The following is a 15,000-nucleotide window of genomic DNA, read 5'->3' as shown; positions in this document are numbered from 1 at the left end:
GTATTTGTATTTATATAATCTTTGTATCTGCTCAGTCCTGCGCTGCCTCGGCCTCCCAGCGAGAGTCATCACCAACTTCTCCTCCGCTCACGACAACACAGGAAACCTGAAGACCGACCTCATCTTCAAATCTGACGGGACGCCGGACAGACGCCACACGAGGGACTCCATCTGGTCGGTTACGATAACGACAAATAGACACACATGTACTCCAGTAGAAGTAACAGTACCACATTAACTTTTCTACGTAAATCTGCGTCAGTGAAGTACAGATACACGAGTAACAGTACTGCGTTCCAGCGCTCCGGTGTATGACCGACGTCTTCTGTCCTGTAGGAACTACCACTGCTGGAACGAGGTGTTCATGATACGTCAAGACCTCCCGCCAAGCCTGGGGGGGTGGCAGGTGGTGGACTCCACGCCGCAGGAGACCAGTGACGGTAGGAGGGACGGGAGGCGGGGTCAGGGACGCACGTGGTCGACAGGTGATTCACTTCCTGTGTTTTGTTCTCAGGACATTTCCGCTGTGGTCCGGCCTCAGTCGCTGCCATCAAAGACGGGCTGCTGTGTCACCCCTTCGACTGTGGGTTCGTCTTCGCTGAGGTCACAAATTATGTTTTGAGATTCTTATTTTTCATGAAAATACAAATATTCAAATTCCAAAAACCATAAAATACGACTGTCATGATGACATCATAATAAGGGAACAGTTACCATGACAACACCACCGTCGATGAACTGTCGCGATGACGTCATGTTGCAGGTGAACAGTGACGTCGTCTTCCTGAAGCGAGATCGTTACGGAAATCTGAGTCCGTTCAGGGTCGACAAGACTCACGTGGGTCAGGCTGTGTGTACTAAAGCTGTGGGCGGCTCCGAACCCATTGACATCACACACAACTACAAGTACCCTCAAGGTACACACACACACACACACACACACACACACACACACACACACACACCTTGTCCTGACCCGTGTGTGTGTGTGTGTGTGTGTGTGTGCAGACAGTGCCCAGGACAACCTGACCATGTCTCGGGCGGAGGAGTACGGTTGTGCGAGGGATCACTCTGATCTGCCCGAGCCACAGCTGTCAGTCAGCATCAGTGTTGGGCAGGTAACGCACACGTCTAAACGTTCATCCATTCATTACGTCATCTTCCTTCAGTCCTCTGAAGGGTCCCTCCCTCTCTGCAGTGCATGATGGGTCAGGACATAAAGCTGGTGTTGGATTTCCAGAACCTGGATAAAGTCTCCAGAACCATCAACGCTCACTTGTCCGGGTCGGTCGTCTTCTACACCGGAGTCTCAGCCAGTCAGTTCAAAGACGAGGACTTTGCCGTGACGGTGCCGGCCGAGCAGAGTGAGGGACGCCACGTCCACCTCCACGACCTCTGTGACCTTTCCAGAGACAACCTCTAACAGTGTGTGTGTGTGTGTGTGTGTGTGTGTTTCAGCGGAGCGTGTGCCGATGAACATCTCGCATCAGGAGTACATGCCTCACCTGGGCTCTCAGCTCTGTATCCACTTTGTTCTGACTGGTCAGGCTGACGACCAATCATTGAGCGTCATCAAGGTGGTCGACCTGCTGACCCCGAAACTCTCCATGGCGGTGAGATGATCACACACACACACACACACTCACACACACTCACACACAAAGTGTGTGAACAAAGATAGAATAATAATAAACATCTTTCTTTTATTATTTATTATTATTCAACACATTTCTCAAAACAAAGTGCTTCACAATTCAAAACTAGAATCAGATAAAAACTAATTAAACACAATAAAAACATTTTTCTTTAAATTTCCACGTTTCGTGTAGTTGATGAAAACAAGTGAACTGTCATGTGAGCAGTTGTCCAGTAGGTGGCAGTATGTGAACTCTCTTTTTTACGTTTTCATTTCTTTAACCTCCTGAAGTTTGACTTTGTGGCAGGAAAGTAGACGTTGTGTGTTTGTGTGTTTGTGTGTCTGTGTGTCTGCAGGTGTCCGGTCATCCTCAGGTGCAGCAGCAGATGTTTGTGACGGTTTCCTTCACCAACTCCTTCAGCTTCCCTCTGAACAACGCCAGGCTGATCATGGAGGGCCCCGGACTCATCGGCGTCAGAACACACCAGTTCAAGTAACACACGGCAACACGTGACACCGAACACGTGGTGATGTGTTGTGTTGTGTTGTGTTGTGTTGTGTTGTGTTGTGTTGTGTTGTGTTGTGTTGTGTTGTGTTTTAATATCTCTGTGTGTTGCAGCGTCATCGAGCCCCAGGCTAATATCTCCTGGACGGAGATGTTCGTACCTCGGCTCAGCGGCCTGCGACGCATCTTTGCGGTGATGGACTGCAAGAGCCTGAATCAGGTGACCTCAACTACTTCCTGTGTTCATGTGAACGGATTTTAAATTGATTAAATGAACGTAAATAAATAAATAAATATATATTTATACACATTATTATTGGGTTTATTTCCGTTGTGTTTTCAGGTGTGGGGACTCGCTGATGTCGTCATCTCAGAGTGAGATGATTGGCTCACAGAATGGTGACCCCGCCCCTCGTCATTTCCACCAATCACAGCAGCTTGAGACGGAGTGGGCGGAGCCAACAACCAGCTCAAGTTATTTTTAATGATTTTCTTTTCTTCATTCAGACGAGTTTAAAACGAATATTAGAAAAACTTTATGAACTTGATTCATGTCCGACGACTCATTTACCTTTTTAATAATGAGATCGAATTAAATTAATTTACATCTGGTTTCAATTCAACATGATTTAATCTGCAGAATTATTAGGTTTAATTCAACATTAAATAATTTACAAACTGGACTTCAAAGTTTTCAGAGAGAATCACAAACCACTTCACCTTCACTCATTAGAAACCAGAGCGAAGCTCCAACACGTTTCAAACTCTCTGCTCTTCATGGAGGAAACATGATTTGATCCTTTTGACTTTAATTCCTTTATTACCTGATGCTCAAACTGTCGACTAACAATAAAGCAAATTCAAAAACCACTGGACGAGTCAATGACTTTTGTTTATCACCAAGACAGAGACACAGACAGACTGAGACACAGACAGACAGAGACACAGACAGACTGACAGACAGAGACACAGACAGACAGAGACACACAGACAGACTGAGACAGACAGACAGAGACACAGACAGACAGAGACACACAGACAGACTGAGACAGAGACACAGACAGACAGAGACACAGACAGACTGAGACACAGACAGACTGACAGACAGAGACACACAGACAGACTGAGACAGACAGACAGACACACAGACAGACTGAGACACAGACAGACTGAGACACAGACAGAGACACAGACAGACAGAGACACAGACAGACTGACAGACAGAGACACAGACAGTCAGACAGACAGAGACACACAGACAGAGACACAGACAGACAGAGACACAGACAGACAGAGACACACAGACAGACTGAGACACAGACAGACTGACAGACAGAGACACAGACAGACTGACAGACAGAGACAGACAGACAGACTGAGACACAGACAGACAGACAGACTGAGACACACAGACAGACTGAGACACACAGACAGACAGACAGACTGAGACACACAGATTATTGTCGGTTTAGTGAATAACTCATTCAGATCATTTTAAAATGGGTTCATTAAATGTTCTGAATCTGAAACATGTTTGACTTTAACACGTTTCATTTGACTTTTGCTCTAAATTACTTTAAACACACATCCTCCACTAGATGGCGCCACCAGTCTTCTCTGCAGCTGATTTCGTTTTGTCCTGTTGAGTCTCGTGTAAACTTTCGATTCAGGATCTGAAGGTTTTTTTTCACTGTCTCATTAATTGAACCTGAGAAACATTAACATCCAACATCAGTGAAGAAACTCATGAGAGAGAATGTTTCCACATCACATCTCATACTTTTCCTCTTCATCAGTTTTCCATCAAACACGTCAGCTGATCTTCTCTTCTGGTTTTAATATGGTGGCTGAGTGACGGGTCAGAGGTCAGCTGACAGTGTGTGATTGTGTTTAAAGTGATGAGAGTGTGTGTGGTTGAAGTCAGACTGTGTGTTGACAGGACGACGCTGTGTGTTAATATTAGACTCGACTGTAACTCACCGACACCGATCCTGATACACTTTGTCTTTATCTGAAGGCCGAGCGAGCTTCTCTCTCTCTCTCTCTCTCTCTCTCTCTCTCTCTCTCAAACAGACGAGGATCAGAGTATTACTAACACAGCAACAAAGTAAAAGTACTTTGTTACAAGTACAAGTCATAATTGTAGAAATCCCTCCAAAGTAAAAGTATTTATTCTGCATTAAATCCAACAGAAGAAGAGCACTTCATTTAAATAAAACTTTAGTTGGATTCACATAAAACATAAAAGCATGAGGACAGGTTGTAAAAGCAACAAGTGAAAAGTTTCAGTAATAAAGAGAAACAGAAAGAAGTTAGATTTACAGTAACAGGGTATTTAACGAGTGAACGGCAGCAGCGAACAGACGTAAAAGAACCGACACTGTAAAGAATCGAAATCAGCGGCTGTGTTTCAGAACACAGAGAATGAACGTTCGTCTCATCGGAGAATCAAACTGTGACTGTGGCTGACATGGTGGAAGAGCGGCAGCTTCTCCACCTGACCACTTCTGTTACTCGGATATAACGCTGCCCTCTAGTGGACCTCGAGAGCTCGTGGTTACGATGCGGGACGTCTTGCGCAGTTTTGTCCTTGAACACCAGGGGCTTATGGGAAATGGTGTTCATTGTGATTCTGGGTTTTCACTTATTAAAGTGAATTCATAGTTTCTGTGCCAGGCCAGTCTGCCAGGGGGCGCTATGGTCCTCGAGACATATATGTCTTCATCCACTCATGTCCACTTGGGGGGTTATATATACATATATATACATATATATACATATATATGTATATATATTAAAACTACGGTGGCTCTGTGGGTCAAAACACAACAACACTTACTGTGTAATGTGTGTGTATGTGTGTATGTGTGTGTGTGTGTGTGTGTGTGTGTGTGTGTGTGTGTGTGTGTGTGTGTGTGTGTGTGTGTAGTGGTCGACAGCACCCCCTCTCCCCCTCCTGACAGCAACAGGTGAGTCGTTGTCGTGGTAACTGTATCTAATGTGTCAGCATCAGAAAACTGGTCTGTCCAGATACCACACACACACACACACACACACACACACACATCCCCTACAGGCTGCTCGTGTCATTACACCGTGGACACAATGTTCCCTCCCGTCCTGAACATCTGTCCTCGTGCTGGTTTAAAAGTTAGAAGTTTAAAAGTTTCTGTCCCTTGAGTCATGTGACGGACCCTCAGGCTGACGTGGGGCCCCTGTGAAGGGCCCCGACCCTGATGTTGAGAACCTGGACTGACGTGAAGCCCCTCGTAGAGTTCGGTTTAGTTTTAGTTCACTTGTCATTTAATTCAGACTCTGGTTCTACATTAACTCTGAAGAACTTCTCATGATGAGTTGAAAACACGTTCTACTTTTATTCTCTTATATTCTACATGTCTTAGTTGTGTTTGTATTTTAGAGCAAGATGGCAGCTCCTTCCTGTCCTCTTGTCTCCTGTCCTGTCCTGTCCTCTTGTCTCCTGTCCTCTCCTGTCCTCTTGTCTCCTCTCCTGTCCTCTTGTCTCCTCTCCTGTCCTCTTGTCTCCTCTCCTGTCCTCTTGTCTCCTGTCCTCTCCTGTCCTCTTGTCTCCTGTCCTCTCCTGTCCTCTTGTCTCCTGTCCTCTTGTCTCCTGTCCTCTCCTGTCCTCTTGTCTCCTCTCCTCTCCTCTTGTCTCCTGTCCTCTTGTCTCCTCTCCTCTCCTGTCCTCTCCTCTCCTCTCCTGTCCTCTTGTCTCCTGTCCTCTCCTGTCCTCTTGTCTCCTCTCCTCTCCTGTCCTCTCCTCTCCTCTCCTGTCCTCTTGTCTCCTGTCCTCTCCTGTCCTCTTGTCTCCTCTCCTCTCCTCTTGTCTCCTGTCCTCTCCTGTCCTCTTGTCTCCTCTCCTCTCCTCTCCTCTTGTCTCCTGTCCTCTCCTGTCCTCTCCTGTCCTCTTGTCTCCTCTCCTCTCCTCTCCTCTTGTCTCCTGTCCTCTCCTGTCCTCTTGTCTCCTGTCCTCTCCTGTCCTCTTGTCTCCTCTCCTCTCCTGTCCTCTCCTCTCCTGTCCTCTCCTGTCCTCTTTTCTCCTCTCCTCTTGTCTCCTGTCCTCTCCTGTCCTCTTGTCTCCTGTCCTCTTGTCTCCTGTCCTCTCCTGTCCTCTCCTGTCCTCTTGTCTCCTGTCCTCTCCTGTCCTCTTGTCTCCTCTCCTGTCCTCTCCTGTCCTCTTTTCTCCTCTCCTCTTGTCTCCTGTCCTCTCCTGTCCTCTTGTCTCCTCTCCTCTCCTGTCCTCTTGTCTCCTGTCCTCTCCTGTCCTCTCCTGTTTTTCTGCCACGTGATGAATCAGAACTTTCTGGGTTTCATTTGTCTGAAGACCAAAGTGAAGTCTTGTGTCTCAGCAGCTTCACGCTGGTCTGTCTCTGCAGAGCGGGACAGGCCTCAGGCTGCAGGCAAACAACTGTTACCTACAAATCATCCGTCACTACTGGAAACCGGTTTCTCTACCCCCCCCCCCACACACACACACACACACACCCAGAGCACATGCTGGAGCTGCATCTTTTCACTTGTTCAGCCTCTTTTCTGCTGCAGAAGAAGAAGAACGGAGCGACGTGCGGAGAAGAGGCCGCAGAGGAGACGAGCGTGCACATGTGTTTGTGAAGCTGGTTTGGAAACAGAGAGAGCAGCAGCATGTGCTTGTCATCCCCCACACTGCCGACAGGTGTTGGCTTCATGTGACTGACTGCCTGTCCAGACAACGCTCCAATGGAGGAGGAGGAGGAGGAGGAGGAGGAGGGGGAGGGGGAGGAGGAGGGGGAGGAGGAGGAGGAATGTGTAGAGTTTCATCAACAACTGTGTCAACTCTCTGAGTGTTGGGAAACCCTCCGGCTCAGATTCTCCTCTGCTCGGCTGAGTTTGGGGATGCCTCTCCTCCTCCTCCTCCTCCTCCTCCTCCTGCTGCTGCTGCTGCTCTCCGCTGGATGAATGGATGAATCCACCCTTTTGTTGGCGATGGTTGGTTCCTCAGCAACGGCTCCATGGTTACAGTCCAATAAATAACATCACACTCTCTCTTCTCTGGTTTTCAGGCCGGGATGCAGGAGGAGAGGACGCATCACAACTGCAACAGAACTTCTGCAGGTTTGCTCGATGTCGGAACAGACGAGTCGCACAAACTTATTCTGTAACTTTGAAATCGTCGAATTGTTCGTTTCCACAAAGTCAGAATAAAAAGTTCAAACATCTTCAGGAGTTTGTGGGAAACAAAGAAACTGATAAAAAAAAGTCATAGTTGGAGACAAAAAAATATAATTTTTACTTGTGAGCAGATTCTTTTTTTTACGTGTCGACAGCGTCAGACTTTTCCCTCGAGAGTTGGTGGAAACAAAAATCTGAGATCAAAGACTCAATGATCTTTTTAACAAAAACTAAAGTTTGTATTTGACAAATTAGTGGAACTGGAATCTGGTTTCTGACAAAATAAAGAATAAAACTGTTGTTGGACCTGAGACAGTTCGGAGGTTTCTTCTATCACCATTGGACTCATTCACATTCTGACCTGATGGTGGCGCTCTGTGAGAACTCAGAGGATCCCCATGATTGTTAGTTTATCCAGAGATCATCGATGTGTTCAACACGTTTTGTAATAATCCAACACATAAAAAAGAAACGGTTTCGATCTGATTCGACTGAAACCACAGAAACTCAAACTCAAATCTTTCTTCTCTTGAAGAAGTTTCCTGAGAAACTTTCAGCCGCTTCAGTCACGAAGAAGAAAGTTTCAGGAAAAGTAACGAGCTCGTGTAAAGACTGCTTGTGGGGGAGGGGCTCATTGTTTCTCAACACGTTCCTTTGAATTGAAAAGTGTCGACTGATTGGATCAGTGACGTCATGAGGTTCTGACCGTGTTTGTGTTTACGTGTGTTTCAGGGATCACACGCTGTCACGTGATTGGCTGTTTGGAAGTTCTTGAATCGTTTCACTAGTTTCAGTCGAGAAGTGAATCAGGAAAGATTCTGTTTCCTGTCGAGTCTTCCTCCGATGATTTCACAACTTCAGGAGAAAACTCAACTCACTTCTCCGACTTATTTACCCACAAACCAAAGGGAACACCCAAACCCTCCCATCACCCCCCCCCCCCTCTCTTCATCAGCAACAGGCCGAACCAGCTCTAGTCACACAGAGGGAGGGGGGAGGGGGGAGGGAGGGAGTCTTCCTGTTCAACTGCAGCCGCCTGCAGGGGATGATGGGAGGAGGACGCAGAGGAGGAGGGGTGTGATGAGGAGAGATGCCTGAGAGCTCGTCTCTCCAGCAGAGGATGAAGGGAGGAGGAGGAGGGGCGAGGAGGATGCATGGGGAGGAGGGGTCTGTATCTGGAGATGGAGGCCGAGCTGGAATGTGGGAGAGGAGCTGGACGAGCGAGCAGCAAGAGGAGAGAGAGAGAGGAGAGAGAGAGAGAGAGAGAGAGAGAGTGAGAGAGAGAGTGAGAGAGAGAGGAGAGAGGAGGGAGAGAGAGGAGAGAGGAGGGAGAGAGAGAGAGGCCTAACTCTAACCTAAACCTGATTCTAACTCTAAAACCAGATCTTAACCCCAAACACACTCACACACACACACACACTCACACACACTCACACACACACACACACACACTCACACACACACACCCCCACACACACAGACACACACTCACACACACACACGCACACACTCACACACACTCACACACACGCACACACTCACACACACACACTCATACACACACACTCATACACACTCACACACACACACTCATACACACACACACATCAAGTGTCAGTGTGTGTTCACACAGTTCAAGTTTTGAAGTTTTAACTTTAAGATAAAAAAGACTTTTAAAAGTTCGCTTGTGAATAAACATGAGTCCTGAGTCGTGTCCTCTCAGGTGAGTGACAGAGTGAACTCATGTCTTCACCCCCCCTCTAAAAAAGGGCTGACGGTTGGATCCCTCTTCTCAAAGTCCCGCGAGATCTGCCTCCATCCCCGCGACTTCTTGCAGTGAAACCTCGCGATACGTGCGTCAGCTGCTGTCGTTTGAGAGAAGCTTCTTTATCTTCTCAAGTTTGCACCAACTCGTCCAGAGACTTTGATCAGAGACAGAAAACAGGCAGAGGAGCGCGGGAGCGTCGGAGCAGAGGTGGAGCAGCTCCGCATCAAGTTCAGAGTTTATAAGACGCATATTTCTGAGTTGAAGTCACTTTAAAGTCGTGTCTCTGCGTCATTTACGCGTCAACGCGCAGATTTGACACGTAAAAGTGGCGAAACGTCAAAGAAACGCGAGATGAAAGTTGTTGTCTGAGTTTAGTTTGAGGATCAAATCGCTGTGAGCTCGTCGAACTGTTGTTAAACTGCTGTTTGTGTCTTCCTCCATCACGGTGAGCGCCGTGTGCGCGCTGCAGACACGTCGGTGTGCGTAAAGACAGAGATGCTTGGTGGCCACGTCCCCCTGGAGACTGGAGACACAACACGTGATGGGCTTTACTTATCAGGTTTAGAGGGAGAGAGACACCGAGACACGGAGAGAGAGAGAGAGGGAGGGGGAGGGAGAGAGAATTAAAATTAAACCGAGTTAAAACAGAAACCAAACATTTTCCTCCCGTCGAGCGATTTACGCGAGTTTCGTTGTTTCCTACGGGAGAGAAGAGGAGAGAGAGGTGGGGGGAGGAGGGAGGAAGAGAAGCAGGAGAGGAGGAGAGGAGGAGGGAGGGGAGGAGAGGAGGGGAGGGGGAGGAGGAGGAGAAGCCGGAGTAAAGTTTGTCCAAGTTTGCACATCCCTTCGGAAACGCCATTTTGATTCCTCTCCTCTCCGGAGCGAGTTTGCTGCCTCTCTCTCTTCTTTTTTTTTCTTCATCATCCCCCTTTTATCTCCCACATCACCGCCCTTCATCACCGTCTTCATCATCATCGCCCCCTCCTCCACCATCATCATCATCATCATCATCCTCCTCGCCACGATGTCTCGGCGCAAACAGCCCAACCCCAACAAAGTGAAGCGTAAGTTCCTCTTCAGCTTCTCCATCGTTTGTTTTCTGCGTCTCCGGCTCCGCGCACGGTTTCATCGGTGTGTGTGTGAGTGCGTGTGAGTCGTGGCTCGGTTCTGTGAGTGTGTGTTGGACTTTGGAGCGTGTGTAGAAGTTGTGATGTGTTCACGGTTGAGGAAGAGGGGGACACTTTCCTCTCCTCTGCGTGTCGCTTCCTAGTTTGATGCGCATCCAAGCGGTGGAATTCAGCCTCCGTCTCTTCTCCTTCAGCTTCTTCGCATCGTTTCCTCAAACTTTTCCTTCTTTGCACTTTCTGGGCAACTTCTGCCCCGCGCGTGCACGTCAGGGGCAGTAGTGTGGTGGTTTGGCCCCGCGGGGAGCGCGCAGCACGGGGGGTCAAAGTCTGCGCTGCGCCGGAGTCGAGCATCATATCTCGGCTGCACTTTGGTCGGAGCCTCGCTGTTAGTGGCCATGTGTAAAGCTACCAGACACCAGGGCAAGCTGCCGGCAACAGGCCGCTGCTTCCGGCACCCGCCTTCACAGTAAGAGCACCTGTTGCTGCTCAGATGAGAGGATTAAACCTGAGGACGTGACTCAGGTTCAGACTGAAGCTTCACATGAGTCACTGATGATGTGTGGCTCTGTTTGTGTGTCTGTGTGATGATGTGTGGCTCTGTTTGTGTGTCTGTGATGATGTGTGGCTCTGTTTGTGTGTCTGTGATGATGTGTGGCTCTGTTTGTGTGTCTGTGTGATGATGTGTGGCTCTGTTTGTGTGTCTGTGATGATGTGTGCTTTTGTTTGTGTGTCTGTGTGATGATGTGTGCATTTGTTTGTGTGTCTGTGTGATGATGTGTGCTTTTGTTTGTGTGGGTCCATTTGTGTGATGTTTGTCATCATCCTGTTTGTGCAGCAACTGTTGTGAAAAGGTCCATTAAGTTCTTTACATTGATTTCCAACACTTTATTCATTGAAGAGTCAACAAGTCCAAAACTAGTAATACAAATAATGGAAACAGTTAATTGGAGCTGCAGCTAAAAATAATTTACATGTTAATGTGAAAAAACAACATGGCCTCAAGATGTCAAGACGGAAACAAAACGTTTCCATTAAATCCCAGAAGAAAAGATAAACCCACATCAAGAAGGGAAAGATGAAATCAAGATGTGATGCTCGTTACTTCAGAAATCTGAAACTCTGTTCTGTGAGTTATTCTTTAAATGTTATTAATGCTCAGATTAGACAACATGAATCATCTTATCTTCACAGGAAATCTGAGTAAAAGAAATCTGATTAGGTAATAATTGATTTTCTATCAATGAAATAATTGATTAGTCAACTCATCATTGATGTAAACTCAAAGGTAACTGGAACTACTGGTATAAGTATATACTTAAAATAACATCCACATGTCATTACGATCTTAAATACGGAAGTTTATGAGTTTTTATAAAGTGTTTAGACATCTTTAGTTTTTATTTTGAAGGGCATCGTTTCCTCGTTTCCGGTCCGGCTCTGTTAACAGTAGTGAGCTTCACGCTGCTGCTGTGACCTTGTTCAGATCTTCACTGACTTCCGTTCTTTACCGAACTGAGCCGAACTGAACCGAACTGAGCCGACGAGCCCGAGGTGCTCGACGTGCACGAGTTTCCGCTGTTCGGAGACTTTTCTCCAGCGTCGCGGGGACGCGCAGCATCGACGTGACGCCTGTTGCATCCCCCCCCCCCCCCCGTTTAACTTTTTATTAGCGCTTAGCTTTAGCTGTTAGCATGAGTGTTCTTCTTCTTCTTCTTCTTCTTCTTCTTCTTCTTCCTGGTGACAACATGTTGTTAGGGATTCTCTCTCTCTCCTCTCTGTCTCTCTCCTCCCTCTCTCTCTCTCTCTCTCTCCCTGTCTCTCTCTCTCTCCTCTCTGTCTCTCTCCTCCCTCTCTCTCTCTCTCTCTCTCTCCCTGTCTCTCTCTCTCTCTGTCTCTCCCTCTCTCTCCTCCCTCTCCTCCCCGTCTCTCCTCCCTGTGTCTCCCTGTGTCTCTCTGTCTCTCTGTCTCTCTCCCTCTCTCTCCTCCCTCTCCTCCCTGTCTCTCCTCCCTGTGTCTCCCTGTGTCTGTCTCTCCTCCCTCTCTCTCCTCCCTGTCTCTCCCTCTCTCTCTCTGTCTCTCCCTCCCTCTCTCCTCCCTGTCTCTCCCTCTCTCTCCCTGTCTCTCCCTCCCTGTCTCTCCTCCCTCTCTCCTCCCTGTCTCTCCCTCTCTCTCCCTGTCTCTCCCTCCCTCTCTCTCCTCCCTGTCTCTCCCTCCCTGTCTCTCCCTCTCTCTCCTCCCTGTCTCTCCCTGTCTCTCCTCCCTCTCTCTCCTCCCTCTCTCTCCTCCCTCTCTCCTCCCTCTCTCTCCTCCCTCTCTCTCCTCCCTGTCTCTCCCTCTCTCTCCCTGTCTCTCCCTCTCTCCTCCCTGTCTCTCCCTCTCTCTCCCTGTTTCTCCCTGTCTCTCCCTCCCTGTCTCTCCTCTCCCTCTCTCTCCTCCCTCTCTCTCCTCCCTGTCTCTCCCTCTCTCTCCCTGTCTCTCCCTCTCTCCTCCCTGTCTCTCCCTCTCTCTCCCTGTCTCTCCCTGTCTCTCCTCTCCCTCTCTCTCCTCCCTCTCCCTCCCTCTCTCTCCTCCCTGTCTCTCCTCCCTCTCTCCCTCCCTCTCTCTCCTCCCTCTCTCCCTCCCTCTCTCTCCTCCCTGTGTCTCCCTGTGTCTCTCTTATCTTTAGCATGTCCCCTGTGGACACAGTGTCATTGAACTAAACCTGGATCCTTTGAGTCGTCATCTTTTTCTGTCAAATCTCAGTTTAAATGTTTTTTCTCTCAGTTTTTCTTTGAATAGATTTTTGTGGAATTTAAACCAAACAGAATCTAGAATCTCGTTTAAAGGTAGGGACTCTTTTCTCACTTGAACTTTTATTTTGTAGTTTCACTTCACCTCTCTTCCTGTACGTCTGTTTTTCAAAGAAAACTTGAATCTCATAGTTTTGCAGATTTTTATCTTTGTGGTGAAACTTTGATGATTTTCAGATGAATTTTAGGATTGAAAACGTTTTTCCTGTTGACGTCTGTTGGTCCTTCTCTCCTCCAGAGGAGGAGGAGGAGGAGGAGGAGGAGGAGGAGAGCTCTGGATGAGCAGTTAGCATTCCATTACGAAATTCAACACTGAGGCCGAGCTGGGCCCTCGGCGACAGGCGCTGATCTCTCTCTCTCGCTCGCTCGCTCGCTCTCTCTCGCTCTGTCTCTTGCTGAGGGGGAAACTGAATCTTTTCAAGTCTGAACATTTATCGTCTCTAAATTTAAAATGAGATGATTTACTTCTCTTATACTGTACTACTAAAAAAGTACTACATGCTGTAGTACTTTTTGATAAAGTACTACTACAGGTGATGATGATGATTGTTTGGCACTTTGTTCACTAATGTCTGTTAGAAAATGTTCATGAGAGGGACAGCTACGAGACGTCCTCAGGTGATGAGACAGTTTTCAGGTGATGAGACGTCCTCAGGTGATGAGACGTCCTCAGGTGATGAGACAGTTTTCAGGTGATGAGACAGTTTTCAGTTGATGAGAGTTTTCAGTTGATGAGAGTTTTCAGGTGATGAGACAGTTTTCAGGTGATGAGACAGTTTTCAGTTGATGAGACGTCCTCAGATGATGAGACAGTTTTCAGTTGATGAGAGTTTTCAGTTGATGAGACAGTTTTCAGTTGATGAGAGTTTTCAGGTGATGAGACAGTTTTCAGGTGATGAGACGTCCTCAGGTGATGAGACGTCCTCAGGTGATGAGACAGTTTTCAGGTGATGAGACGTCCTCAGGTGATGAGACGTCCTCAGGTGATGAGACAGTTTTCAGTTGATGAGACGTCCTCAGGTGATGAGACAGTTTTCAGGTGATGAGACGTCCTCAGGTGATGAGACAGTTTTCAGGTGATGAGACGTCCTCAGGTGATGAGACGTCCTCAGGTGATGAGACGTCAGGTTCATGTTAGTTTATAGATGAATCTTCTGTGAGACAGGAGAGGACGTTGTTTTAAAGCTCTTCTTCTGTGGTGGTGGACATTTTAAATTCTGACAGCCGATGATGTAGTCGATGATGTGTAACACACACACACCGAAAGACACACTTGCACACAAAGAGTGTCTTGTGTGGCGGGACATCCTCCATTGTGAGTGCTTTATGCGGGAAATCACACACACACACACACACACACACACACACACACACAGCCTGCAGTTACAGTCATGTAAAGACATGATGCAGCTCGACGGACAGATGCTTGTTTTTGCTGATAAAAACGTGACTCAACATTCGACTGCGTGTGTGTGTGTGTGTGTGTGTGTGTGTGTGTGTGTGTGTGTGTGTAAACAGTAGGGATGAATTAGTGGCTCATGTTAATAAAGAGTCTCAGAGGACATTTGTGTCCACAGGGACTCAAGAGAAGCAGCTAATTAAAACCTCTCATTCTCCTTCTGAGACACATTAACCTGCATTTATCACACACACACACACACACACACACACACACACACACACACACACACACACACACACACACACACACACGCAGTCGAATGTTGAGTCACGTTTTTATCACAAAAACAAGCATCTGTCACACACACACACAGAGTGACATGTGATATGAATAAATGTGTAAATATTTTTCTCGTGAACGTGTCCGAGCCGATCAGAGACATGTCGGTGCGTCTGCTCCTCAAACAGTGGACATCATCTCTTTCTCCTGCTCTCCATCTCTTTCTGCGGCCGGCCTCTATTTATAGACCCGCCTCTTCTAGATAAGATTATGCCCCCCCCCCCCGACCGTCGGGATGGACGAGGAGGAGGTGAAGGGAAGGAGCAGA

General features: G+C 47.7%; 2 protein-coding genes across 6 annotated transcripts in view; both read left to right on the top strand.

The window, feature by feature from the left end:
- The window catches only part of LOC109642915 (coagulation factor XIII A chain-like), a 6,908-nt gene extending 3,897 nt beyond the window's left edge, over positions 1-3,011 (top strand). The window contains exons 9-18 of the mRNA XM_069512325.1: positions 36-174; positions 337-440; positions 515-603; positions 764-917; positions 1,009-1,118; positions 1,199-1,364; positions 1,459-1,613; positions 1,993-2,129; positions 2,256-2,361; positions 2,485-3,011. Of these exons, the coding sequence (XP_069368426.1) occupies positions 36-174; positions 337-440; positions 515-603; positions 764-917; positions 1,009-1,118; positions 1,199-1,364; positions 1,459-1,613; positions 1,993-2,129; positions 2,256-2,361; positions 2,485-2,520 (1,196 nt within the window). The 3' untranslated portion in view covers positions 2,521-3,011. The remainder of the gene's footprint in view (positions 1-35; positions 175-336; positions 441-514; positions 604-763; positions 918-1,008; positions 1,119-1,198; positions 1,365-1,458; positions 1,614-1,992; positions 2,130-2,255; positions 2,362-2,484) is intronic.
- Positions 3,012-9,150: 6,139 nt separating this feature from the next.
- rreb1a (ras responsive element binding protein 1a) overlaps positions 9,151-15,000 on the top strand; it is a 45,979-nt gene continuing 40,129 nt past the window's right edge. For 2 of the 5 annotated variants that reach the window (XM_069512149.1, XM_069512148.1), the window contains exon 1: positions 9,151-10,139. In XM_069512149.1, the coding sequence (XP_069368250.1) occupies positions 10,100-10,139 (40 nt within the window). In that variant the 5' untranslated portion in view covers positions 9,151-10,099. Of the gene's footprint in view, positions 10,140-12,051; positions 13,028-15,000 lie in introns of those variants that run through there. The other 3 variants (XM_069512152.1, XM_069512150.1, XM_069512151.1) reach the window with 2 other exon arrangements.

This window comes from Paralichthys olivaceus, chromosome 17 (genome assembly GCF_024713975.1).
Source record: "Paralichthys olivaceus isolate ysfri-2021 chromosome 17, ASM2471397v2, whole genome shotgun sequence".
In the NCBI taxonomy this organism is placed as follows: Eukaryota; Metazoa; Chordata; class Actinopteri; order Pleuronectiformes; family Paralichthyidae; genus Paralichthys; species Paralichthys olivaceus.
This window is presented reverse-complemented; position numbering and strand designations above follow the sequence as displayed.